General features: G+C 44.8%; 1 protein-coding gene across 1 annotated transcript; it reads left to right on the top strand.

Moving 5' to 3' along the window:
* Positions 1-185: 185 nt before the first annotated feature.
* Positions 186-25,432, top strand: HIPK1 (homeodomain interacting protein kinase 1). The gene is made up of 16 exons (XM_027695065.1): positions 186-196; positions 844-1,921; positions 7,413-7,536; positions 9,509-9,628; positions 10,378-10,464; positions 11,283-11,467; positions 11,769-11,931; positions 12,317-12,539; positions 13,389-13,510; positions 14,977-15,111; positions 17,620-17,762; positions 17,919-18,101; positions 18,649-18,864; positions 19,100-19,338; positions 19,704-19,840; positions 20,823-25,432. The coding sequence occupies exons 2-16, from the start codon at positions 846-848 to the stop codon at positions 21,303-21,305; spliced, it is 3,636 nt and encodes a 1,211-aa protein (XP_027550866.1). The 5' UTR covers positions 186-196; positions 844-845; the 3' UTR covers positions 21,306-25,432.

Below are 25,432 nucleotides of genomic sequence, written 5' to 3'. Positions count from 1 at the left end.
CGGGGAGGGCCCGCGGCGGCGGCGGCGGGGCCGGGAGCGGGAGCGGGCCCGGTAACGGCCCGGCCCGGGGGGGTTTGGCCGCTCGCGGGTGGGTTTCCCACCGACTGTTGTTTTTGCGGTGCCTGGGAAACAGGCCCGGGGACGGGATCTTGATTCCAGCAGGGTCTTGCCACTTCCTGCGCTCGCCCGCCCCTCGGTATTGTTTTTCTCGGTGCTGGGGGGTTTTTAGCCTGGGGAAAGGGAGGGTCAGGGGGGATCTTATCGCTCTCTGCAACTCCCTGGAAGGAGGGTGTAGCCAGGTGGGGGCCGGGCGCTGCTCCCGTGTAACAAACGATAGGACGAGGGGACACAGTCTTAAGCTGCACCAGAGAAAGTTTAGTTTGGAGATTAGGAAGCAATTCTTCGCAGAAAGGGTGATTAGACATTGGAACGGGCTGCCCAGGGGAGTGTGGGAGTCACCGTCCCCAGAGGTGTTCTAGGAAAGACTGGACGTGGCACTCAGTGCTCTGGGCTGGGTGACGAGGTGGGGATCGGCCACAGCTTGGACTCGATGATCTCAGAGGTCTTTTCCAACCTAATTGATCGTGTGATTCCTGTCGTGTCCTGGGATTCCTTTAGCCTTTAGAGAGCTGGGTAAAAAGCTCTCTTCTTTTAAAATGCAGCAATTCCAACAGTGCCTCACTCTGTGATGCCGTTAAGAGCAGCAGTTCTAGAGGTTGCCTCCCTCGGTGGTGGGCACCATACCGTGCTCAGAAAACACTTGTCCTTCCTCTTCTCCTGCAGATGGAGGAACTTGTCCATCACAAACTGCTGCCCCTAATGAGTTCTGCTCTCCTTTTCCAGGTATGGCCTCACAGCTGCAGGTGTTCTCCCCTCCGTCAGTATCCTCGAGTGCCTTCTGCAGTGCCAAGAAACTGAAAGTGGAGCCGTCTGTCTGGGATGTTTCAGGACAGAGCAGTAGTGACAAGTATTATACCCACAGCAAAAACCTCCCAGCAGCTCAAGGGCAAGCCAGCTCCTCTCATCAGGTAGCCAACTTCAGCATCCCTGCCTACGACCAGAACCTCCTTCTCCCTGCTCCCTCCGTCGAGCACATCGTGGTCACCGCGGCCGACAGCACCGGCAGCAGCGCCACCGCGTCCTTCCAGAGCAGCCAGACCCTCTCACACAGGAGCAACGTTTCTTTGCTGGAACCATACCAAAAATGTGGATTAAAAAGGAAAAGTGAGGAGGTCGACAGCAACGGTAGTGTGCAGATCATTGAGGAACATCCACCTCTCATGCTGCAAAACAGACCTGCGGTGGGTGCTGCGGCCACGACCACCACGGTCACCACGAAAAGCAGCAGCTCCAGTGGGGAGGGGGATTATCAGCTGGTCCAGCATGAGATCCTGTGCTCTATGACAAACAGCTATGAGGTCCTGGAGTTCCTGGGGCGGGGGACGTTCGGGCAGGTGGCGAAATGCTGGAAACGTAGCACGAAGGAGATCGTAGCCATCAAAATCCTGAAGAACCACCCGTCGTACGCCCGGCAGGGCCAGATCGAGGTGAGCATCCTGTCCCGCCTGAGCAGTGAGAATGCTGACGAGTACAACTTTGTCCGCTCCTACGAGTGCTTTCAACACAAGAATCATACTTGCCTTGTATTTGAGATGCTGGAACAGAACTTATATGATTTCCTAAAGCAAAACAAGTTCAGCCCGTTGCCCCTGAAGTACATCCGGCCCATTCTGCAGCAAGTGGCTACTGCCTTGATGAAGCTAAAGAGCCTGGGTCTGATCCACGCTGACTTGAAGCCAGAGAACATCATGTTGGTGGATCCTGCCCGCCAGCCCTACAGAGTGAAGGTGATAGACTTTGGGTCAGCCAGCCACGTGTCCAAGGCCGTGTGCTCCACGTACCTTCAGTCGCGCTATTACAGGTGAGCACTGACACAGTGGTTGCTTAACCAAGCCAGGCTTATCCTGCTGGGGTGCTGGGGGGTGCCTTAGCACAGTCAGGCTGATCCTGCTGTTGGAGGGTGCTGGAGGGTTCCTTCTACAAGCACTGACTCTTCTGCCCCTGTCCGGGGAGAGGAGGAAGTGATCAGCCTGTCCACTGCTCTGCGTGTTTCCTGGAGATTTCTTGTGAAATTTGTATGGAAATAAATAGAACTTGTGCTTTGCAAGTGTGAGCTAATCTGCAGCCCAGCACCTTCCTTTCACCCCAGATCAGTGCAGTAAGTTGATTTTACCCCATCAGTAGTAACAGCATTCTGTAGTTTGTGACACTGTGTGAAGCAGCAAACTGGGGAAACAGATAAGTGGTGTGTTTTGGGTTGTATGCCATGGTTTGAAACTAGTCCATGAACCTGGGTCATTTAGAAGGGAGAGAAGTCAAAGAGATGCCAGTTTCTTTTTGCTCTATTTCTTCTGATTCCATCTTTGTCTGAACCCCCTTCACAAGCACATGACTTCCTGTGTCAACCCTGGCTAAGTCATGCTTTCATGAGACCTGTGGCTCCTTTAAAGCAGCAATGAGATAGATCTCTGCTTCCCTTAGCAAAATGCAGGGATGGCTTCTACCCTACTCCTGCCTAAGAATTAAAAATAAAACTATGGGCAAAAGCATTAAAACTCATAAACTTTGTATAAAGCAAGCTGTGCTGTTTCTTTCAATTATTCCTCCAGCTTGGTTCTGTTAAGTATTTCAGTTTGAGTAGCAGCAGACTTCAATAAATGGATGCAGAAAGAACTTCTGGCATCAAAGGGCCATGAAAAAGTCTGTGCTGTGTTGTCAGGGTTGCTTTGGGTGGAATGTGAGCTCACTTGACGCAAAACTTAACTAGTATCTAGTCCTTCCAGCTGGGATGAGACAGAGGACTGAGACACTCCACCCCACCCTGTGTCTCTGCCCTGTTTGATGTCTTTCCTGGCTCCTCACTTCAGTTTAAAGCCTGGCTTATTGTAGGTTTGTTCTTTTCATTCCTCATACTGCCTCCTTTGTTTTGTTTTTTTTTTAACTCCCTCTAACACCCAGTACCAACTTTCTGTGCCATTTTTCCTTTGCTATAGACTTTTATTTTCTTAATCCATTCCTCCTGATCTTTGCTCAGCTTGTTGGCACCAATCTTTCCACTTCTAAACTATTGATTGTTATTTTTTTGTAGCACAGTTATTCCCTATTCCCCATAGCTCTGTTAAAATGCTCACTCTCCAAAATACATCATCAATTTTGTTGTTGTTGCATTGAAAGAGGGGACCACTGATCAAGAATCTCCTCTATCTGACCTGCCACACGTGTCAGCAAAGCAGTCTGGGGAGGCACATGGTGCTCTCCTTCTGGTATCACAGAGAGCAGATTTGGCTCAGGAAAAGCAGGGAGGGGTGATAAGTATCTTGAAGGGGCTGCAGGGAGGGCTGTGGCTGCTTCATCTGTGTGTGGGGCACTGGCCTCACAGCCCCTTCCAGCTCCCTGGGGTGACTGACAGTGCCAGAAAGGCAAAACCTGGGATTAGGTGGCGTTGAACTGTCTGCTTGGCTGAAGTGAAGAATGCTGTGATGGGGAAGTCTAGTATTTAGTGATGTGTAATTAGTGTAATGGTGATGATTGCTAAAATCCATAATCTAGAAATTTATGGAGATGGCACAGAAACCAGCTTATTGTGGGAGGACTGGATTGCTTTAACCATATACATCTTAAATTAGTGTTCAGATGAGTTCCCAGTTGGAAAATTTTTCAATGCTGGGTTTAATAAAACAGTGTGACCAGTTCTTCATATGGGTCTCTGTCAGCCATTAAAAATAAAGTTTTCTGTGCTCACTTTTGGTTTTTAATACCTGCTACTGGCACTTAGGTAGCCTCTGTCTCCTGTAGAGACATCTAAACCAGCCACATTCGGGTGCTGTGAGATGGACATTCTGATCTATGTACCCTGAAGGAAAAAAACATATTAATTATGCTCCATGCTGCTGGAGGTCATCCTGTCCAACAGCCCTGCTCACTCCAGGGTCTGACTGTCCTTCTGGCAGTTGGACACTCTTTAAAGAGTGAGTAGAAGTGCCCATGAAGAATTCTTTGGCTCTGAAGCCCAGCAGGGACGAGGAGTAGGTCAGCTCTATGCAGTGAGTAGTTTTTGTGGCAGTTCTGAGATCTCTTTGCAGTAACTCCTCACTGAAAACCAGAGTATGTGCTGCTTGTGTCAGGTGAGGAAGGGTATGGATGCTTTTATTCCCCCTGGGGAGGATGAACAATGGAAGGAAACAGACAGCTTGCAGAAAGGAAAAATCCCTGGCAGACTGATCTCAGTGAGGTTTGCTCGTGTCCTGTGTTACATGTAACTGCAGCCATCGTGTGAGCTTTACTCAGCTCCTGGTGCTGCCTGTGGGTCAGAGAGCACGACCTGAAGGTCCTGAGCTGAAGGACTGCACAGTTTGGGCCATGGGGAGGTGGCACAGAGTGCTGGGGGAGCTTGCACAATGCAGGAGTATCCGTTTCTTACCTCTGCATTGGGCTCCGTGACCTACTTCTGTCCCAGCCATACTGGCCTGGGAAGCAGCAGTGCCTGCTGCCAAATCTAACTCTGCCTGCTAATCCAGCTCCAAGGGGTGACCCTGTTGTTCCCTGCATTGCTGCCTGCAGTTGTAGGAGCTCCCTGTTCCCGTCATCCCTCACAGGGGGAGGGACAAAGGCACAGGTGTAAACATGGGGTGTTTGGAAATGCTCCGAGTGAGTCTCGGGGTTTTCTGGGGCTACTGTGAATCCTCTGTCTTCTGAGAGTGCCTGAGCATATTTGCCAGCTTTGGAAGGCAGTGCTTGGCAAGCCTGTGTGCAAAGAGTGTTGTTGATTTTATTTCAAAGAGCTTAAGATGGTAAAATCGCTTTAATCTCTGTCAGAGCAGCTATGGAAGTGACCTCAGCCTGCTGGCCTGGTCCAGCTCACATCTCCTAATGCTGCTAATTGTAGTGGTGTAAAGGGACATGAGAGGGATTCTGATTTCCCAGCTCTGTCCTGCAGTCAGAATGAAATCAGGTGGCTCGTGAAAAGTTCACTTATTTAATTGCAGGGAGTAAAATCCACATAATTCAACTTGCTATCATCGTGATATTGAGATTTAGGAACACCTAAATCTATTCTAGCCTGAAGTTAAAGACTAACAAACTGTCACATCCAGCCTTTGGTGCCACAAATCTGTATTTCCACTGGAATTGGTGAGGTTTTTTTAACACACTTGGGAAGGATTAGCATGCTCTGCATATTCCACAAGCCATTTGTATTTTAGTTTGTTTGCCAGTCCAAACCAAGGAAGCTTTGGCATGCAGCATTCCTTATATGACAGGTTTGGGTCCTTTCTGAATTGGAATTTCCTGCATCAGGAGGAACATAATCAAGAGGATCAGTGCAGTTTGTTGATGATGACTCGTAGACTAAAGGCATGTGAGGCTCTGTTTTCAGAATTCATTCTTGAGTGGATGAATGAACCATATTTGCTCTGCTTGTGAAGAAAGAGATTCCTCTTGTCTGCACCTGTTAACCTGTAGAAAGTTGGATCTATTCTGCCATATTTCCTTAAAGTATAAGTGTTTGGCAGGACATTCAGCATTCAAATATCAGATCCTGACCATATTTGCATAATCATTTTATATTTTCACATATAAAAGTCAACAACTGCCAGGAACAAACAAACAAGAAGGTAGAATAGAATGTCTTAGCTTGAATAATCTGTAATTCTGATTACTAAAGGTGTGTCATGGGGTCAGACACACTAAAACCTCCTTGCTAGAAGGTGGATGATAGAGAATAAGCATGACCTCACTGCATCTGGTTCAGGTGCTTATCTTTTTTATAGAATCCGAGAATCACAGGATGTTTTGGATTGGAAGGGGCCTTAAAGCCCATCTCATTCCACCCCCTGCCATGGGCAGGGGCACCTTCCACTAGCCCAGGCTGTCCCAGCTCCATCCAGCCTGACCATTTCTGATGAACCTTGTGCTTTCTCAGGGCCACTGTGCCTGGGCAGCTGGGCTGAGTGCATGTGGTTTAGAGACACCTGTGTGGGCACCTAAAACAAAAGGTGTATCTGTGTCACCACGGCACAAAGGGTGATTAATTGGGGAGTCACTTCTTGCAGTGTACAAACAGTTGGGAGGGACATTCAGGCTGAGCAGTCGAGGAGGGCGAGTGTCAGATTTACTGACACCTGTACATTATGCAAGCCCTGGTTTTTAGAATCCTGTGGAAGGATCAGGACTGGTTTCAGAGCTTTTTTTTACCAACTGAAGCATCCACAGTGTAACACAAGAAATGCCACACAAGCCCTGGGACACGTTCCCTGAGGCACAATCGGGAAATAGATAGCCTGGAGTTTAGGGCTTTTCTGCTTCCTGTGTGCTTGTGTTAGTTATGCATGAAGAGGCTCAAGGTTTTTGTATTTCCTGTACTTTCCAGAGTAAATTCCCACACCAGCTCACTTGGTTTTTGCAGCACTTGGGTTTTATGCTGTATGCAAATGTGTGACCAGAATTTCTCCTGCCGGAACAGCATCAGTTTGTTCCAGAACTGTGTGTAGGTGAAGAGTTGTACTGAAACATCCCTTTGTGTTATGAGTCAGTTCCAGACAGAAATTTCCCTGAAATTCCAACCTGTTACAGAAGCAAACCTGCTTGGAGTTTGAGTTTTTTTTCATCACCTCCTGGTGAAGGCTGGGCCAGGCAGGTACATTTTGCATTAGGTGTGGTTGAGTGCACAGAAACCTGAAACACAACCTCCAGCTGGGCCCTCTCTGTCCATTTTAAACTCGAAACTCTGAACAAACCCTGCATGAAAACCTGCTGGTAGAAACTGCTCTGCAGAGCTCCTTTTTCTGGCTCTGCAGATGCTTTTCTTTTCCGTGTGGAAACAGGCAGCCTCCTGCAGCTGGTTACCTGGGATCTCAAGACCTCCCTCCAAGAAAAGTCTGAGCACTGTTTGCCAGAACTTTTCTTCCCAATTCTGTTAGGATAGGTTGGATTAAGTGATTTTTGAGAGGTTCTCTCCCAACCTTGATAATTCTGTGATCCTGTGTGCTGTCTCAGGGACACCTCACACCACACATACTGTCAGGTGTAATTAAACTGATTACTCAAGGAGTAACTTCATATCACAGGTGCATAAAGGCCTCCTAGGAGTTGGGGGGCACTGTGGCAATAAATGAATCCAGCTATGCCACTAAGGGATGAAAAGGTTGGGATCCCTTAGGCCGCTTTAGGAAACAACTTCTGCTTTAGATGAATAATTTATTTTCACACAGGTTTACTTGTGCGTGGAGTGGCATTGCAGGGGTTGGACTCAGTGATCCTTGCAGGTCCCTTCCAGCTCAGCATATTCTGTTATTCTCCAGAGTTATTTATAGGGAAGAAATTATTTTACTATTATTTTGTTTTTCCTCTGACAGAGCTCCTGAAATCATCCTGGGTTTGCCGTTCTGTGAAGCCATTGACATGTGGTCGCTGGGCTGTGTGATTGCTGAGCTGTTTCTGGGCTGGCCTCTGTATCCAGGAGCATCTGAGTATGATCAGGTGGGAGCACGTGGTGGATGTGGGATCTTCACATGAAACCACAATGACCCTCTGACCCCCATGTGTCCTCTGTCAGCTGTCACCCAGCACACATTGCTGTTTGTCGCCCGAAATTCATTTTCCCCCTGTGATATTCCCATTGCCTGTCTCTATACTTCTCTGTGTTTCCACTTGAGCTGAACGTATCCTGTCCAAAAATAGGGTCCAATTTGCAGTTAACCCCTGGTTTCCAAACCCAAAAGCTGTTGAAACACCTTCCTGTCAAAACAGAAGCGAGGTGTGTGTCCTGGCGTGGCAGCTCTCTGTAATTTCACCATGAGGGCAGTTTTTCCATGTGGAGACAGAGCAAGCCTATCATTCCTGCCCTGTTAATACCTACAGCAGCCCTCATTTTTTATGCAAAGTGTGAGCCCCAAGCTGCCTTTGAAATACCCTGAAAGGCATCTTGAAGTAATTAGTCCTTTCCGTGGACACTTGGCATTATTACCTGGGCTGGGCTGTGCCTATAAAAGGACAAAAAGTCTGCGAGAGGGATTTTTTGAGAGTAGCTTTTCCACTGGGGCTTTTATGGTGGTATCTTGTTACAGTGTTGGGTATAGCTTTCCTTATGTGATAAAATACATGAAAACTTAGTAAGTTTGAAAACTGACTTGTCATATGTCTTCCCAGCACCGTAAATTTCCAAAGGAAACACGGTGGTACCTTAATGAACAGGATGAGTTAGACAGTAACTGAGGTAGGGCACCGTGGTTTCCTTGTACACTGAGTTTTGTGTAATTCTGAGAACCTTATCTGCTCATGTAGGTGGGTGGGGAGGAGCTGCTTTTTCCATTGCTTAATGACAGGATTTTGCAGTCCTTTGTGAGGCAGCCTGAGGTGTGACTTCACAGGGTTAGTTTTGATGTCTGAATTTCCCTTGAAAACCAGGCATGACTTGCTTGCATGTTTTCTGAGATGCTGCAGCAGCAAGTGAAAGCTCAGGTGGAACCTGTGAGAGGACCTCTCCAGGAATGAGTTCATGGATGGGGATGGGATTTACAGCTATTTTTTTAAACACCTTTTGGCTGTAAAGCAAGAGTTATGTCTCGTGAAAAGAGCAGAACTTGTGTAGATACAAAAAGGACTCACCTGCAGACACTTAGTTCCACACTGGCTTAAATGAAAAGTGAGCCCATAAATTCATGTGATCACAAGCTCTGACAGTGAGTTCAGTGCCCTGCAATGTTCAGCTCTTTTGGCACAGTGGAATAGCAGGAGTTTTGCAAATAAGAAATGAGGCATCCTAAAGGTCCTGTAATTGATGGTTTGAACAAAGCATTATCTTAACGCTGTGTTTTTTTCACAAAGTTGCTGTTTTCTTTCCTTTGGAGAATACCTTTTTATTTGTTATCTCTTTACCTGTGTCTTATCAATACCATCACAAGGATTCAGGTGCATCTTCCAAAATTCCAAGCCATTGTTTTTAAATATAGAATAAAGTATATTAAAACTGCTTGAGGATCTAAGAATCTGACTGTACAAGAGCTTTGCTTTTTTTTTTTTGGTCAATGAGAGCTTTGCCATGACATTATTCTGAACTTGTGTGCCTGGAGTATATACAGCCAGGCACAGCAATGTTGCTTGGATAATTATGCCTTTAATTATATATACATAATGATAAATTCTGTGGTATTTTTCTTTCAAAATATGTACTTCTTACGTTGCTTAATGTCTTAAAAGTCTGCTTACATATACTTTAGCAAAAAATATTTCCATAAATTAAGAACCTAAAATTTTTGCAGATAATATGGTTGAAGAAGTATTCTTATAAATACTTGAGATAGTCCCTTTAATTTTGCAGTTTTAGTTATCAGAGCATTCTTTCTTTACAGGTAATATCCTGTTTGCTGTGAGCAAATCTGGCTGTTAATTACTCCATCAGCTATGAATTCTTTATATTGGGAATCCTCATTATTTCCATTTTCTCTCCTAGATTCGTTATATTTCACAAACTCAAGGCCTTCCAGCGGAGTATCTTCTCAGTGCAGGAACGAAAACAAGCAGGTTTTTTAACAGAGATCCAAATTTGGGATACCCACTGTGGAGGCTAAAGGTTTGTCTGTCTGTTCAATCCCCAAGTCTCTTCTGTTCATTGATATAAATCTCCCTCTAGTTTTAGTGTGCTGTGAGAACATTCTGAGGGAAGATTGGCTTTGAAATGCCGTTCAGACCTAGCTGGTTTTTGGGTATTTTAATTTCAGAGGCTGTGCAGACCCCCTGGTAGTGCTCTAACAATGATAGTACCAGCAAAGAGTGGGTGTTCAAGTAATTGAGATAATGGTTACTTATTATGGGCTGCTCATTCCTGGGGAAGTGTGTCATCTTGTTGTCATCTCCTGACAATACAACGAGTAAAATACGGAGTATTTTGTGATTGCCTTTGTTAGTTTAACAGGAATCTGTTTATGGATGGGGAGAAGACAGGAAAGAATCAGATATAGGCTTGATTTGCCTTTAAAGCTGAGCAGCAAAAGGAAGGGGATTTTGCCTTTCTTCTTTATAGAAGGGGGATTTAAAATATTTATAGCCTCTTCTCTTCCTAAATCAGAAACCTTCAGTTCTTTTGGCTAATGCACAGCCTAAGGAAACCTTGATATTAAGTCATCCTGTTGTTAACTCAGCTTTGCAAGGAAAGATCTCTGCAGCTGAGGGAATGAGAACCCCTGGCTGGGGTTTGGCCCTGCTGGGATGTGGTTTGTCTGAAACAGGCAAACGATCACCCGAGTCAGCAATTCCTTGCTGCTTTTTTCTTTATCAATATGTGATACCTCGGTTTATATTAATGAATGTTTTCTTTTGTAGACCCCAGAAGAACATGAGTTGGAAACAGGAATCAAATCTAAAGAAGCTCGGAAATATATATTCAACTGTTTGGATGATATGGCGCAGGTGTGTGGGGGCCTTGGGACACAGAGAACTCTTTGATTCCATACCTTATTGGGATATCTAAAACCCTCATTAATTCCATTGGGACCTCTAAAAATGAGGCTCCTGTGCTGGAGTAATCAGCTCTTCCACTTGCAGTTGGGAGCACTGGTGTAGGTTTGCCATGGTGCCAATTTGCATCAGAAATCACTGGATTAAAGGCTGTCAAAATGTCAATTATGAACCTGTTTGAAATTTATTGTGTTTTCCTATGCCTCAATGTGCTCACCAGCAATAGGAGAGCTAAGCCCCTTCAAATGTGTTTATAGGATTAGGCCTGTTATTGGATTTTGAAAATATTGACAGTAACTACAGATCGTTCTATTTTTCATTCTCTCTTCAGAGGTGAAATGAAGGAATATCTGAGTGTTTTTAATATCATGAGGCCTTAAATCTTAAATATCAATTTTCTATCACTTTTGTGGCTGTTACCATTATGTTGCATCTGTACAGAGAAGGTAGAATCTTCCCATTCTGATTTGCCAGCCCCTTCCAGCACCCCCAGAACATGAGGGCAGATTGCCAGGCAGTGGAGAGTGAAGCCTGGTTGGTATCTTTGAATAGACCAACTTCATGTTGAGATGAGAATTCCACATTTAAATTTGACTTCCTTTCATAGAACAAGCAAGGGAAAGGCTGTGTGTTAGTGCTGTACTACCTGAAATTAATCTGGCTCAGAGACAGAAATAGTTAATAAATATTTCCGTGCCATGTGAAATTACTGAATTGTTACGTAGCATTAATTTGATGTTTGTGTGACCTGCTCTCATTTCATTTTTCAGGTGAATATGTCTACAGACTTAGAGGGCACCGACATGTTGGCAGAGAAGGCTGACCGAAGGGAGTATATTGATTTGTTGAAGAAAATGTTGACAATTGATGCAGATAAGAGAGTTACTCCACTGAAGACTTTGAACCATCCATTTGTTACAATGACACATCTACTGGACTTCCCCCACAGTAACCAGTAAGCTTCCTTAGATTGCTTGTTTTGTTTCAGGAGGATTTACTGGAAGCACAGAACAGCACTTTTCTCCTTTCTGTCAGTGCTGTTTCCTGCAGTTTCTGGCTGAACTGAAAATAGCAATGGCATGTGTAAGGAATGGAATGTTCATAAGCTTCCTTTTCGTGTTTTAAGACATTCTTTGTTGGTTTAAAAAAAAAAAAGAATTTAAACCTAAAGCATGTGCATAAAGTTTGGAATCTGTCATGTCTCTGTTGTGCTGTTGTTACATATCTCATGTTTTCCTTCTGTTATTCTGTTTCAGTGTGAAATCTTGCTTTCAGAATATGGAGATCTGCAAGCGAAGGGTTAACATGTACGATACAGTGAATCAGATTAAGAGCCCATTCACAACTCACGTTGCTCCTAATACAAGCACAAACCTGACAATGAGCTTTAACAACCAGCTCAACACAGTACACAACCAGGTACAGCATCTTTTACCTCTTTGACACTAATCAAAGACATGGAGTTGTCTAATTCGGTGCCTTCAGGCCAAAGCCTGTTCTGCAAAATACTTATTTACATTCCTCTGCAAAATTTATAGTCTTGTCTTGAAGTTTAATTTTCCAAAACTCAGGCCAAGGCAGTCTCTTTACTTCATGTGTGGGAAATTTGTCTGTCAGTTGAGCAACGTAAGTAAAATTGGGGTAATTCGTGTTTTTTCTCCTGTATCTTATGCCTTTTACCTTAAACCTTTTCATGGTCCTTGCTTCATAGTATAATACTGATGGTTCCTATTGTTTGTTTTATAACAAGTATGAGAGATGTCTGATTTTTTTTATTTATTTTTTTTTAATTTTCTTTTCCTAGGCCAGTGTGTTGGCATCCAATTCTACTGCTGCTGCTACTCTTTCCCTGGCAAACTCGGATGTCTCCCTGCTAAACTATCAGTCTGCCCTGTACCCATCATCTGCAGCCCCAGTTGCAGGAGTGGCTCAGCAGAGTGTTTCCTTGCAGCCTGGAACCACCCAGATCTGCACACAGACTGACCCCTTCCAGCAGACCTTCATTGTTTGTCCCCCTGCTTTTCAAAGTAAGCAGAAACCCCTTTGTGTGGTCCTGTAATTTCAATTAGACATTGGAGAAGTTGTGATTTGCACTAAACTGAGGGAAGTACGAAATTGAGAAGAGCTCTCTGTGTGTGTCACACGGTTCTCTTGCATCAGTAAATGCAGAATCAGGTCAGACATGTGTAGACAGCTTGATTCTCTTCCAGGTCATGCTTGAACAGGTGACAGTATCTTGCCTGCCTGGGTTGCAGCCTCCAGCTGGTTGCTCAACCAGTTTTTCCCCCCAAACTGAGCACAACAGCATTCCACAGAAAGCAGCAACAGAGGAGCCAGACCTGCCTGAGAATCAGAAAGTGTCTTGCTGTGTTTTGTATCTCAAGAGCAAATATCTGGTGTTTGAGCCTCAGTTCCCAAGCCCTGGTGCAGCTGTTTGATTGTCACAGATTGTGAATCCGTGAGCTCAGCACAAGCTCTGTTCATCCCTCCCTTCATCCTCAGAGGTCTCTAGTTATGCTGGTACCTGGATTATCTTAGTCTGAAGGGTTATGTGTGAAATGGGAACTGATAGTGGAAGGTTTGAACTTTGGAATTGGTCTCAAGCAACTTAGAATTAGGTGTCTGTGTTATCTGTGTTTCTGAAAACAAGACTCCACAGGGCTGAGCTGGTGATGACTGGTTGTCCATCACAGCCCTTCAGCAGAAGTATTTACTTCAGCTGGTGATTTATTAGTAGGCTTTTGTCACAGGGAACAGCTTTTCTGTCTCTTAATCCGGCCCTGTCTTCTGTCTTTACTGGTAGCAATTTGATTTAGGAAACAAACAAACAAAGAATAATAAATCAGCTTAGTGGTGATGTATCTTGTCCTCCACAGCCGGACTTCAGGCAACTACAAAGCACTCTGGGTTCCCAGTAAGGATGGAAAATGCTGTCCCAATTGTGCCACAAGCACCTGCAGCACAGCCACTGCAGATCCAGTCTGGAGTTCTCACACAGGTAAAAAAACCCACTCCAACCCCCCCACAGAGTTAACTGCAATTCCAACCTCCATCCAGGAGAACCTGCCTGCCCCTCTGTGCTCAGAACTCTCTGAAAGGGTAAATGCAGATCACTTCTAAGACAGTGTTTTCTTGGTTTGTTTTGTTCTTCTGGAATATTTAAAGTCTAAACTGTCTTATGTCATGTGCCTCCCTGGTTTCAGGAGTTTGAATTAATAATGGGAATAAATACGTAGTTTTCGGTTGCTAAAAACAGGCTGTGTTTTTTCAGGGGTGTACAATACTTTATGGGGGGGTGGGGTTATTTTTACCTACACTTTTAAAAGGTGTCAGGAGAAACCATTTCTTAGAGAAGTGAAATCTCGGTAAACAGAGGAGACAACGCAGATTATTCATGATAAAATTTCATCTTTAAATCAACAAAATTATTTCTGAATCCTTCTCAACTAGTTACATTCTTAGTATGAATTAATGTGTAGCAATGACATACCTATTTCTGTAGTTTGCAGTTTTAACATGTAATAACAAAACTGACTAATAATGCTAAAAATGCTATTTTAAACATTAGTAATGTGTCATAAATTAAAACCAGTTTTATTTCCAAAAAGTAATGATTTAATATACAATGAGCACCTAGTGACTCACGAGTTTTATTCACTGAAAAATTGTAATTGCCTTTATAATTAAGTACATTTTTATTTATTTGCATAGTTTTAGTTTCTGCTGGCATTAACACTTACTCTCTGAGTTTTACTCTCCAGGCAGTTTATTGAACTTACTGACCTTCTTGTAGAGGAGTAATTTTTAGATTGTTCAGTCCAAGTAATTTTGGTGGCATTCTGTGGTCTCTGGTTTCTTTAGCATAATGATGCAGGTAACAGTATCCAAAAAACAGAATCCACTTGAAGGTCCACCTGAATCCAAGCCCTGCTTTTCCTGAGACTTAAAATTATACACTCATAGTCTAGTTTTAATTAGACATTTGATGGACTAATACGTGTCTGAGTGGTTTCATCTCAGATAACTTCATTCTTTGATGACACAAAAGACCTGCTGTGCCTTCTGTTAAATCTCATAGTTTACCTTTTTCCAAGGGTTCTGTGTGTGGATTTGGAGGTAGGTTGGAGCCAAGGGTACAGCCTGTGCCGTGGTCAGTGCAGCGTGAGGGTGCCGCTTGCTCTCTGTGACCCAGTAAAGTATCAATAGCTCAACCCTGTCTCATTTTTAACTGTGTCATCAGAGAGATCCTGTTCCCAAATCTCCTGTCCCTCACGTTCCCCTCAGGGACACGGAGGTGCCTAGAGGAGGGTCTGGGTGTTGGTTTCAGTGCCTCCCTTCCAATCCCGGCGCCCGCTCACGCACCGTAGAAACGCCAGCGGGGCGACGCCTCGCCTGGCCCTATTGCTGACCCCACTGCCCTGCCTCGGTTCTTGTGTTTCACTCACTGCCTGATCTACATTTCAGGGGAGCTGTACACCACTAATGGTAGCAACTCTTCATCCTCAAGTAGCCACCATCACGCCGCAGTATGCGGTGCCCTTTACCCTGAACTGCGCAGCCGGCCGGCCGGCGCTGGTCGAACAGACGGCTGCAGTACTGGTAATTGCCTCCCTTGATTGTGTTCACTAACTGAGTTTTTGTTTTAACTTAGACTTGCAGAGGGCATGGAAGCATGTGCCATCTTGTGGCTGTGTTCTTGCTACATCTTAATGTCTCGTTGTTTTCCTCCCCAACATTGCTGAAGCACTGTCTGACTCTGACGTTTAGTGTGGCTCTGTAAAGAATCCAGATCCATTGACTATGACTTTTACTAGCCTAGTATTTAAAGCTCTTCTAAGCTATAATCTAGAAGAGTTATAATCATTCTTGTTCTTCGCTTACTCTCCTATCTTTGCCTTTTGATTGTGGAATACAAAGGAATCAGTCTTTAGCTTGACTCTGCTACAGGTACCTGGATGGCCAGAATTTGACCTACTTGGCAAGTTAGCTCCATATTTTGTTTTCAACATGTTTAAAGCTGCTTTGCATGGAGAAATGTTTCAGATCATTAAGCACAGGCTAAAATCTCTAATGACAGCAAATCCTTTAATGTATTGCTTTAGCAGTTGATTTCTCTTAACCTCTGTTGAACATTGACAATAATTTTCTGGCCTTTTGTTATTTATAGCCAATCGCACGTAGCTTGCTTCATCCAGATAAAGATTCTGTTCTTCACAGATACTTTCAGTTGATATGTATTTCTTGGTTGAAATTAAAGGTGAGCTCTAGCATCCAAAATGGCAATAGCTAGCTCTTAGGTTATTTGGAACAATTTTTAAAAGGGATGGGGGAAGAGAATAAACACACCTTTAAGAAATGTACGTTTGCAAAATTGTCCTCTTCTGTATTTATTTGGCACCTGCATCAGAACAACTTTGTGAGTGCCACAAAGAAGTCATTGTAAAACTCCAGAATCAGATCAGTGAAGCTTTTGAAAACATTGCAGTGCACTGAAGTGCTGGTATCCTCACATGTCGTTCAAAGCACATTCCATTGTGTGAACCATGTTGTTTCTTGTGGCTTTGAAGTGGTAGTTTGAATGTCATTTTCTTCCAAGAGGGAGGCCTCTGCTGAAGTGGAATTTGCTCAAGTCATACCTGTCCTGAAATTCAAACCCACTCATTTGAGTTCTTCTGAACCAAGTGAGCTGCTCCCTGGTTCTGAGGATGGGAAGGCAGGAGAGTGGGGCTCTCCTGGTCACAGCTCTGAGCTAAACAGACCCAGGGATGCTTCTCCTTTCCTCCTTTTGAGATTGCTGAAAGGCTGCAATCTAAGCTCCAAAAACAGCAAGGGGTGACTGTAGCAGAGCTTGGGGCACAAGTGAGTTGTTAGTGATGCTTTCCAAAGTGTATTTGGGCTTTTGATTCAACAGGCAAATTCTGTTCTCCCGTGTGTGTGCAGTGGACTTGACGTCCAACTCCCCTGTACAGCCGTGGAGATCCGAGCCAGCTGTCTCCAGACTCTGAGCCTGGATTCTGAGTTTCCCTGGAGGACTTACTAGTTCTGTTTGGATTCTGGGAGCCTTTGGCGTGAATTTGCTCACCTTTAGTGCTTCCGACACTTCTCCCTTGCTGCTTCCCCTGAGTTTGCATTAGCCATTTGCTAAGCTTTGCATATTTTTGTCCTTCCTCTGTCAAAACAGTTCGTCGCTTGGAAGGCCCGATTTCTGCCTCTCATTGGGAATTTATATCTTGCTGTATTAAACTCTCTGCTTTGTCTTGTGCAGGTGTTGGCTTTTGGAAAGACGCATGGTGTGACTTTTAACATATTTCTCTTTTTATTTTTTATTTTTTTTCAATGTTGTTATGATTATTCCGCTTATGTTGGCAGAGGTTTTAGCAGCTCTCTGCTTTGAAGGCTTCTTGTTCGGAACTGGTATTTGTACTAAGTGGATCTGTTACTTGCAGAAATATTTTATATAAAACAGCAGGTTTTGCAGCTTAAACTGCAAGAGGGAGAGCTTAAACTGCAAGAGAGAGATATTTTCAAAATCATAGAAATATTGTCCTGTCAAAATCATGGAAATATTGTCCTGTCAAATTTATTTGGACAGGAACACTGATAGTATTAATTAATTGGACCTATTCTTCACATATCTCCCTTGTAACTAACTTATCTCTCAGTGTGGCTTTTCTTAAACACTTCAGTGAGGTGAGTGGATTTCCACAATAATAACACTCTCTCAGTGTGAGCCCTGAAAAACAGAAAACACCAAATTGGCTTAATATTTTGGAATCCTCCAGCAGAACAGGGTGTGCAAATTTACATACAGAAACATCCTGAGCACTCAAGCTGCACCTGGCACTGCAATGTGGCTGCATCTGCAAAAGGATATTAAACTCCTATCCCCAGGTGACAGCAGTGACCTAAAAGATTAGCAAAGTCTCAGGGGAAGCTCATTCCTCTGGTTTTCTCATCCTTCTGTGCTGAGACCCTTGGAATGATGAGCTGTACCTCTGCAAGTTAACAATCCACCCCGGTGCATTTATTGCTTGGACAGATCTCTCTCCCTGCACCTGTAGGAACTGAAGTCTAGTGAGCCTCGTGTGTGTGTTTGTTGTTTTGCAGCAGGCCTGGCCGGGGGGAACCCAGCAGATCCTGCTCCCTTCCACCTGGCAGCAGCTGCCAGGGGTTGCTCTGCACAACTCTGTCCAGCCAGCGGCCGTCATCCCAGAGACCATCGGCAGCAGCCAGCAGTTGGCTGACTGGAGGTAGGGATTGCACGGGCTCCAACCCTGTGCCAGATGGGAATACATGCCATCACAGTGCCCACAATATCTCCCTTCCCCTCAGAATCACACAGGAGCTCAGTTCCTGCAGGGCAGTCATGGGATTTGGGCCTCTTATTTTCTTTTTTTCTGCTCCAGGAATGCACATTCCCATGGAAATCAGTACAGCACTCTCATGCAACAGCCATCTCTGCTGACCAACCACGTGACGTTGGCTACAGCACAGCCTCTGAACGTTGGAGTGGCTCATGTTGTGAGGCAGCAGCAGAGCAGCAATGTGCCAGCAAAGAAGAACAAGCAGCCAGCACCAAGCACAGCCAAGTAAGAATCCCATTGCTTCCTTTCCCAGTCCTAGAAAAACCATGGGTTTGTTTGTGGAGGTTTGCCTTTATGGTGTGAAAAACGTGTTTTCTGATCACAGAGGCACCGAATGTGTAACTTTATTGTGCTACAGTTGCATTTAAAGAGGTCTTGGAAAAAGCCTCTGTGCTGTAGTCACTGATTTAAATGATACTAATTTCAGTGAGTGCAAGGACATGGTTGACCAAGTGCTTTACTGTCCTGGCCAAAGGGGTTTTACACATTCAGGGTGTGTTGGTACCATAGCAATGCATGTGACAGTATCATCAAACAAGGGGTAGCAGGTTTCTGGCAGTGTTCAGGTGGATCAGTCCCATTCAGGGCATCCCTGAGTGCCTTGATAGCTTCTGGGATGTGTCTGTGGTGCTCTGCACTGAGCTTCTCTTTGTGTCTGTCAAGATGCTGCTGCTTGTTTGTGAGCTCCAGCCTGCTGGAACCTGGCTGTTCCTAGTGCTGTTTGCCCCAGTCTGCTCACACAGAGCTGAATCCTGCTCTGGTTTTCCCCCAGGCCCAGCTCAACCCTGGAGACCGTGCCCACCCAAGTGTACTCTCTCATTGGGACCAGCCCCCTGCGCTCCACTTCCTCCTCTTCCAACGTGCTGGTCCCGGTGCAGGAGCAGCACCAGCCCATCGTGATCCCGGACACTCCGAGCCCCCCCGTCAGTGTCATCACCATCCGCAGCGACACCGATGAGGAGGAGGACAGCAAATACAAACCTGCCAGGTAGGAAGTTTGTTGGGGCAGCTGGGACTGATCTGTGCTGAGCTCAGCCCAAGGATCAGAGAGAGTGGGGAACACATGAGACATAAAATTCTTCTGTGCTCTTGTGTCTCTAGTTAACCCGAATTTTGTCCCACAAGGAGGGAGAGTATGCAATCCCAGAGGGAGAGCTCCTGTCTTCTGGTGGGAAAAGCCAGAATGTTTTCCATTTTGTGCTCTGTTTTTTTTTCCCCTGCAGTTTGGGCATGAAGCAGAGATCCAATGTCATCAGCTACGTCACTGTTAACGACTCCCCTGACTCTGACTCCTCCCTGAACAGCCCCTATGCCGCAGACCCCCTGTCCTCGCTCAGGAGCACCGGAGGGGCCCTGGAGCTGCCCAGCAGGGCCGCTCCCGACAGCTCCAGCTCCCGGACCATCATCGTGCCACCCCTGAAAACACAGCTCAACGACTGCATTGTAGCCACCCAGGCTTCAGGTGGGTATCTCAGAGCTCACTGTGCCCAGGAGCTTTGCCAGGGCTCAGGTGTGTCCCACCCCTGGCACGTTCATTCCCACAGTTTTGGCCTTTCTGGGTCTTTGGCAGCTTTAGGTTTCACAGCTGCTGTTCTGAAAGCCTTAGACTGTTTCAAATGTCATTGATGGATTTACCTTTCATTAATGTTTGGCTGCTTTTAGAAAGATCTCTAAACATTCCTGATGGTTTCTTAACCGCATTTTAAATCGTAATTAAAGAAAAGTCGCTCTGACAGAAACAGCCCCTGGGCGTTCTTTGCTTCCCAGAGCTGGTTACCACAGTGCAGGGGAGAGGGAGGAATGGACTAAGCTTGTGAAATCTTTCAGGCATCTTGAGCAGCACCAGTAAGACCAAGCCAGTGGCCTCGGTGAGCGGGCAGTCGTCAGGATGCTGCATAACCCCCACGGGGTACCGCTCCCACCGCGTGGTGACCAGCGGCGTGCAGCCCCTCAACCTCAGCCAGGTGAGCTCTGCCCGGCTCTGCTGACCCCTCCTGTGGTGCTTTAGGATTGCTTTGGGAACACGGTGCTGTAAGGCTGGGGGAATGACTGGAGGATCAATAGCTGCAACCTGTGATTCGAAGCTGATTCTGTGCTGGGGCGATGCAGGGTGGGACAGACTCTGTAGGGAGCACAGGGAAGGTTCTCGAGGCAAAGAATTTGTCCCTGTACCAGAGGGCAGGAGAAGGAAATGTGGTTATGTCCATATTCTTCCTTTGTGCTCATGTTCATACCTGTCTTACAGCAGGTCATTCTTGCCACTCAGGTGGGGGGACAACAAAGATCCAGTTGTTGAATTAGAGTAGCTTTGAAGGCACAGTACAAGTACAGTACTTTTGTTCTTTACCTTTTTTCTCTAGAACTCAGAAAGGCCCAACCAGGAGACTAAGGCTGGACTTTGTTTTCTCGAACTAAAAATTAGCACCTGACTTCCCTTGAAACTTTCAGAGCTTGGTTTCACTTCAATTTTTGTCACGATTCTTGACCTTTGAGTCACTCTACAGTAGCCTTTGGGAGGAGAGGGAGTGTTACACCTCCAGTTCATTTCTGGCATGGGCACAAGACAGGTTTTTGTCCTAAAATGTGTTAGCCCTGCTGCCACCCTCATCAGGGTGCAGAGGAGTGGATTGTGAGGAGTTCAAGGGCTGGGTCAGTCCTAGGACCTGCCTGCACTTGTCCAGCTGTGTCCTGTGGCACCCCAGATGTGGCAGCTTGATCCCATTGTAGGGAAAAAGTGTAACCTTTGTCTCAGTGGAACTGCAGCCACCCTTCTCAAATCTCTGGGAGGGTTTCATAGGGGAGGATCTGGAGGGAGGGTTTCACAAGGGAGGATCTGCAGGAGCGTTGTAGAACGGAGGTGTTGATGGGGAGGCTCTGGCTGACCCTTGCTCACCTCCTGAGCTGAGGGGGGTAACCACTGACCTTATTTACTTCTTCTCCCTGCAGAACCAGCAGACCACAGTGCTGGCCTCCCAGGAGAGAAGTGGAAACGCTGTCCCACGTAGGCAGCAAGCTTATGTGGCCCCCCTCACGTCAACTATTTCTCAGGCTCCCTACACGTTCCAGCACAGCAGCCCAGTGCATCCCCACCTGGCAGCAGCCACGGCCAGTGCCCACCTGTCCAGCCAGCCCCACATGTACACTTATGCTCCCACCACGGCGGCCACGCTGGGCTCCACCACCTCCATCGCCCACCTGTTCTCCCCTCAGGGCTCCTCCCGGCACACCACGTACGCTGCCCACCCCAGCACCCTCGTCCACCAGGTCCCCGTGAGTGTTGGGCCCAGTCTGCTGACTTCCAACGTCCCACCCGCCCAGTACCAACACCAGTTTGCTCCCCAGTCCTATATTGGTGCTTCCAGAGGATCTGCTATTTACACTGGATACCCGCTGAGCCCGACCAAGATCAACCAGTACTCCTACTTGTAGTTCCCAGTAAAGCACTGTCCTGCAATAGAGAGAGTGGAGAAGGATTTCAGGTGAACCTTTACCTGGGAATGACTGCCTGGCTCGTGTTTCTCCCTGATCTGGGTGTGTGTTGTTCCAAAATGTCTCTGGTGAGTTCGGTCACTAACTGAGCAGCATGTTTTGTTACCAGTACGAGGGTCACTAATTAAGTTTTTAAAATTTTACTTACTTTTTATAGATGCTTTTAAAAAAAATTCATGGTCACATTTATTTAAAATTGTTCTGTTGTGCTAATCAAAAGGGGTGTCAAATCAGTGTCTTGGAAGACAGATCCTGATGTCTTTTTTTAACTTGTGTAACTTAAACAGAAAAGATTTGCAGATTCTATTTTAGCAGCTTGCACAAATCCATGTTGCCACTAAAATGTAATGCATGTTTATCTCATTATGTTGCTGGGGCAGTTTTAAAATCAGATTTAGTATTTTAACATTTGTTCTCTAATTCACTTTGTCTCTAACAAATTGCTGGTTCTGCAAAAGCCATTACATCTCCATATGTGTTTCTGTCAAAGGTTTTTTGTTTGCTTCTCTGCTTTGTTTAAGGACTGGTAGAGGCAGCTGCCTTATAGCAGCAACGTGATATATTCAGGAGTCCTGCAAACCCTGGAGTCTGCTTTGTTTTCTTGAAAATTCTCCATAACCCAGCTGAATTTTCTGTTGTGTTCATTGCAGAATTCTTTTAAGTTCTTCAAAGTGCATTCAGGATCTCACTGTGTGACAGAGCTCAGCAGCTCTGTCAGGATGTTGTTGTCTTCAGTTGAGAGTGAATAGTGCAGCACTGCTCTAAAATTTGGTTTCTGCAGCTTATTAGATGCTGGCCCTATAATGGAGCTGGATTCCTTCACAGAAGCACAGGGCTTTGCTTTGTTCTGTTTTTCTTAATGATTTTTTCCTCACGTGATTCATTTAGGAGGGAGATGAATTTGAAATACAATGAAACATCACTGTATTGATGTGTACAGCTTTTTATACTCCTGTGAGCGTATCCTCCTGGATATGTCAACAGCTACTTTAAAGCGCTCTTAATAAGACTTGTAAACAGTACGTGCATGTAGGAATTGCAACAAAAAACCCACAAAAAAACCCAGAAACAAAAAAAGAGAAAGAAAAAGAAAAAAAAAAAGGAAAAAAAAAAAGTCCAGATTTTAAAGTTTATTACTGAATTTAAAACTATTTTAGAAGTTTTGTATTGGTGGTGTTTTAATATTTTACAGAAAATGAAATATGTACATATTGATTAGAAAAATATAACAAGCAAAACTTCCTGCTAACCCCAAATGTTCTGTCTTTGTAATCAAAATGTGTAGTGATTATACTTGAACTCTGTACTTAGTGTTTGTCTAATTCTTAAACGTTCCTGGGGATGGAAGTGTTGTATCCTTTGTATTTAAACCAAAATGAATTGATTCATGTTGGAATGTATGTGATATAATGCAATGGTTAGAGCTCATCACTGTAGCACTGAGAGAGGAGTTAGAGCTTCACGAGAGGAAAGGATACCTTCGGATTTGTTTTGCACAGGTATGTGTGATGAAGAGTTGTTTGGTGTGTCCCCTTATTGTAGTGCCTTAAATGATGATGTAGTGTGACTAGAGTTTACAGTGAGCTTTGCCTTATGAGGGACCAGCAAGCCCCCGTCGAATTGAAGCAATTCACCCAGCTTTCCACAGCCAGAGCAGCAGGAGGTGCAGAGCTGCGTCTTATCCCTTCCAACGCTCCATCAAAGCTCCGTTTTTGTTCCCAGTGAAGCGATGTCCCCTTAAAGCTTTCCCTTTGAAAATGGCACATGTACTGTTAGTGTCTGTCAGTGCATTTCGGATAAAAGGTAGTGCTGGGAATGCATTGGAATGTTTAGTCTAATATTGCAGAAGTGATTAAATATGTGCAATCACTTTTATTAGGTTAGTGTGGCGTTACCTTCCCCCACAGGAATAGCAGACGTGTCGTGTAAAATATTGCTAGCTTGGTGATAGAATATTTATACCAAAGAGAGCCTGCTGTAAAGCACATAATACCATTAAAAAAGTTTTATAATGCTACTGCTAATGTGGAGTTGTTGGGAAGGTCTGTCAGCTGTAGCCCTAGTTAGTGTTCAGAGGAAATACTCATTCTGGATAATCAGTGCAGTTTTTGGACTACACTTTGTTTTCTTGGGTCCCTTGTACTAGGAATTATTTCTCATCTAATACGTAGGTGAAGTATCTTGTCCAAAAGGATGATAAACTGGTTCGAGCGGTCGTGTTACTGCAGCAATAAGAGGTTTGGTAACCTTGAATCCCAGTTTATGTTCCGTCCCAGTGGGAAGGAGGCCAGTTCTGAGGGGGGGCGTGGCAAGAAATGCAAAAGTCATTTCTGAAATCCCCACGTTCCTGATAGAAGAAAGTCTGGACTGCCCTGAAATGGATGAACTGATGGAGGTTTTGGCATCTCTTTGCTGGAGGGGTCGAGGACTTTGGAACTGGACGGTAGCATTAGCCACGTTGTTGTTCAGTGTGTTTGTAGTCAGAGCACTTCTGTAAGTGGATAACCAACCTTGCTATGCCACATCGTTGCTGGAAACGATGCTGTTTGTTGCTGTAGGCACTTTCTTGCTTTTTTTGACATTGCTTGTGTTCAGTACTTGCCTTGAGATACCTCTTGGGTGTACAGAGTTGTGCCTTTCCACCGAAAGGCAAACCAAGCTCCAACTCCCTGTTTCACAAATAGGACTTCGTGGAAAACACTTTACTAACAGGAAAAAAAAAAAAAGGACCTCTAGCAAAATCTGCTAATATTTCTGAGAACTTGCCACTTTACTCCCCAAAAAAGCAGCTTAAAATAACCATTTAGAGTTTCTGTAACATAATTAATCCCAATCAAATGTGTTCCCGAAGCACGGCGTCATCTCTTCCACTGCCCAAGTTCCCAAAAGAGTTGGAACGAGGAGGATGAGATGGAAATGACATAGATAAAATCAAACGTGCTCTGTTTGGAACCAACTGTCAATTATACCCCAAAATTCCTCAGTGATACACAGCCAAGCCCACCCCAGCAGGGCCAGGGGGGCAGCTGGGCTTCACAAGCTCGGTGGGTGCCAGCCTGGCCCCCAGGATGTGATGCCCAGTCTGGGTGCCTTGTGCTCTAAGGAGATACTTCCCTTCTTCCCTTTTGCATATCCAGCCTCAAATTGGGTTCGAGAATTGACTCTCCTCATTGTCAGAGCCACTACACATATTTTGTAGAGAAATCTGCTTTCTCTGGATAGGAATTGGAGTACTTTAATTTTTTTTTTACAACTAGTTTGGGACTCACCTTTGGAATATTTGATGACCGTGGTCCCATCTAGGTTTGTCTGTGTGATTCTTGAGCTGTTCAATCAGTTTTCTCTTACCTGACCTGTATTTGCAGCTGTGATAGCCACTGCAGAGGCGACTCCCAAGGCTTTCCTGCTTAGCACCTAGTTGATGGGATGCAGTAATTTACCTCTGACTCAGCAATTTCTTTTAGTACATGAAACTAAATTGCTTCTAAATGACAGGATTGGCACAGCCCTGCTTTCTTTTTTTATTTTTATTTAAACTTCTGAATGGTGCCGCATGTCCACATGGTTGTTTGTTGCTAAACTTTATATAATGTGTGATTTCAGATTCAGCTTGAACTATATCTATCTCACTACATGTAGCAGTACATTATATGTAATGTTAGTATTTCTGCTTGAATCCTTGATATTGCAATGGAATTCCTACTTTATTAAATGTATTTGATATGCTAGTTACTGTGTAAAATTTAACTTTCTTTTATGGTTGTGCTCTTCCTTTTTACAAGCCGCTAGATACAGGTAGTTTCTGACAATTACTGATCTATGTTTGTATTGCTGATGTACTTAGGGGGTATGTAAAAATCATTTTAACAAAAGAAATAGATATTTAAAAATTTAATACTAACTATATGGGAAAAGGGTCCATTGTGAAAACATAGTTTATCTTTGGATTCAATGTTTGTCTTTGGTTTTACAAAGTAGCTTGTATTTTAAGTATTTTCTACATAATATGGTAAAAATGTAGAACAATTGCAATGCATCAATAAAAAGGGTTAATTTTCTGTACTCTA

This window comes from Neopelma chrysocephalum, unplaced genomic scaffold (assembly GCF_003984885.1).
Source record: "Neopelma chrysocephalum unplaced genomic scaffold, ASM398488v2 Primary Assembly neopelma1_100, whole genome shotgun sequence".
NCBI classification, from domain to species: Eukaryota; Metazoa; Chordata; class Aves; order Passeriformes; family Pipridae; genus Neopelma; species Neopelma chrysocephalum.
This window is presented reverse-complemented; position numbering and strand designations above follow the sequence as displayed.

Excerpts from the sequence above, each read along its gene's own strand:
- HIPK1 (XM_027695065.1), top strand. The coding sequence starts at position 846 with ATGGCCTCACAGCTGCAGGTGTTCTCCCCTCCGTCAGTATCCTCGAGT. Across the intron at positions 1,922-7,412 it reads CTTCAGTCGCGCTATTACAG|AGCTCCTGAAATCATCCTGG; the intron begins GTGAGCACTGAC and ends TTCCTCTGACAG. Across the intron at positions 15,112-17,619 it reads AACAGACGGCTGCAGTACTG|CAGGCCTGGCCGGGGGGAAC; the intron begins GTAATTGCCTCC and ends GTTGTTTTGCAG.